Source organism: Penaeus vannamei, chromosome 16, assembly GCF_042767895.1.
Source record: "Penaeus vannamei isolate JL-2024 chromosome 16, ASM4276789v1, whole genome shotgun sequence".
In the NCBI taxonomy this organism is placed as follows: domain Eukaryota; kingdom Metazoa; phylum Arthropoda; class Malacostraca; order Decapoda; family Penaeidae; genus Penaeus; species Penaeus vannamei.
Genome location: NC_091564.1, coordinates 41,534,451 through 41,536,950, shown reverse-complemented (window position 1 = coordinate 41,536,950; position 2,500 = coordinate 41,534,451). Strand labels below are relative to the sequence as shown.

General features: G+C 45.4%; 1 protein-coding gene across 3 annotated transcripts in view; it reads right to left on the bottom strand.

Annotated features, from left to right (window-relative positions):
• The window catches only part of LOC113804699 (trypsin-1-like), a 42,615-nt gene that overhangs the window by 14,536 nt on the left and 25,579 nt on the right, over positions 1–2,500 (bottom strand). For 2 of the 3 annotated variants that reach the window (XM_070131488.1, XM_070131490.1), the window contains exon 2: positions 1,838–1,971. In XM_070131488.1, the coding sequence (XP_069987589.1) occupies positions 1,838–1,971 (134 nt within the window). The remainder of the gene's footprint in view (positions 1–1,837; positions 1,972–2,500) is intronic. The other variant, XM_070131489.1, reaches the window with a different exon arrangement.

Below are 2,500 nucleotides of genomic sequence, written 5' to 3'. Positions count from 1 at the left end.
AACTATTCTCGTCTCTCATTCTCTCGCTCTCACTATCTCTCTCATTCTCTCTCTCGCTCTCATTCTATCTCTCTCATTCTCTCGCTCTCATTCTCTCTCTCTCATTCTCTCGCTCTCATTCTCTCTACCTCATTCTCTCGCTCTCATTCTATCTCTCTCATTCTCTCGCTCTCATTCTATCTCTCTCATTCTCTCGCTCTCACTATCTCTCTCATTCTCTCGCTCTCATTCTCTCTCTCTCATTCTCTGCTCTCACTATCTCTCTCATTCTCTCGCTCTCATTCTCTCGCTCTCATTCTCTCGCTCTCATTCTCTCTCTCTCATTCTCTCGCTCATTCTCTCGCTCTCATTCTCTCTCTCTCATTCTCTCTCTCTCATTCTCTCTCTCTCATTCTCTCGCTCTCATTCTCTCTCTCTCATTCTCTCGCTCTCCCTCTCTCGCCCTCATTCTCTCTCTCTCATTCTCTCGCTCTCCACTATCTCTCTCATTCTCTCGCTCTCACTATCTCTCTCATTCTCTCGCTCTCACTATCTCTCTCTCATTCTCTCGCTCTCATTTCTATCTCTCTCAATTCTCTCGCTCTCATTACCTCTCTCTCATTCTCTCATTACTTCTCTCTCATTCTCTCATTACCTCTCATTCTCTCACTACCTCTCTCTCATTCTCTCACTATCTCTCTCATTCTCTCACTATCTCTCTCATTCTCTCACTATCTCTCTCTCATTCTCTCACTATCTCTCTCTCATTCCCTCGCTATCTCTCTCTCATTCTCTCGCTCTCACTATCTCTCTCATTCTCTCGCTCTCCCACTATCTCTCTCATTCTCTCGCTCTCACTATCTCTCTCATTCTCTCGCTCTCACTATCTCTCTCATTCTCTCGCTCTCACTACTATCTCTCTCATTCTCTCGCTCTCACTATCTCTCTCATTCTCTCGCTCTCACTATCTCTCTCATTCTCTCGCTCTCACTATCTCTCTCATTCTCTCGCTCTCACTATCTCTCTCATTCTCTCGCTCTCACTATCTCTCTCATTCTCTCGCTCTCACTATCTCTCTCATTCTCTCGCTCTCACTATCTCTCGCTCTCACTATCTCTCTCTCTCTCTCTCTCGCTCTCTCTCATTCTCTCGCTCTCAACTATCTCTCTCATTCTCTCACGCTCTCGCTCTCTCTCTCGCTCTCTCTCTCTCTCTCTCTCGCTCGCTCGCGATCTCTCTCTCTCTCTCTCTCGCTCGCTCGCGCTCTCTCTCTCTCTCTCTCGCTCGCTCGCGCTCTCTCGCTCTCTCTCGCTCGCGCTCTCTCTCGCTCTCTCGCTCTCTCGCTCTCTCTCTCTCTCTCTCTCTCTCTCTCTCTCTCTCTCTCTCGCTCTCTCTCTCGCTCTCACTATCTCTATTATTCTCTCGCTCTCTCTCTCGCTCTCGCTCTCGCTCTCGCTCTCTCTCTCTCTCTCTCCCCCCCTCTCTCTCTCGCTCTCGCTCTCTATGTCTCCTGAGCTGGCGCAGTGGTGAGCGCGTTAGTCTAGCAATCTTGCAGAACTGCGTTGAATCCCACGCCCGGCCAGTGAGTGGTAACCCCGGCCGTTCCTTGCACACAGGGGGAGATTTGGGCAAAATAAAACAGACACAGCATGTCACAGCAAAGAATATCCATTGTAACAAATGGAATTAAAACTAAATCTAAATCTAAATCTAAATATCTATCTATTTATCAATCTATTCATCAACCCATCCATTCATACATACTCTGATTATTGTTATTAATATTATCATCCTTATTATTACTATAAGTATTATTATCATTATCATCTTACTCACTACAAAACTGCTTTTCGTTTACCTTCGTGACACTGAGGAACACCTGGAAGGGAAATTCTCCTGGCCTGGCTTCCACACCTCCCACGATACGGCCTGTGTAGTCTGTGTGTACGTGTAGCTGCCCACTGACACCCAACGACAGCAAGATAGCAATGGCTGGAAAGGGAGAGGAGGTGTGTTATGTAAATTCTGAAAAAAAAAGAAAAAAAAAAAGTAGATAAATGACAAATTGTGATAATGATGTTTACGATACGGCCTGTGTAGTTTTGTGTGTACGTGTTGCTGTCCACTGACTCCCAACGACAGCAAGATAGCAATGGCTGGAAAGGGAGAGGAGGTGTGTTATGTAAATTCTGAAAAAAAGTAGATAAATAATGACAAGTTGTGATAATGATGAGTTTACGATACGGCCTGTGTAGTTTGTGTGTACGTGTTGCTGTCCACTGACTCCCAACGACAGCAAGATAGCAATGGCTGGAAAGGGAGAGGTGGTGTGTTATGTAAATTCTGGAAAAAAAAAAAAAAAAAAATGTAGATAAAGAATGACAAGTTGTGATAATGATGAGTTTACGATACGGCCCTGTGTAGTTTGTGTGTACGTGTAGCTGTCCACTGACTCCCAACGACAGCAAGCTAGCAATGGCTGGAAAGGGAGAGGTGGTGTGTTATGTAAATCTTGAAAAAA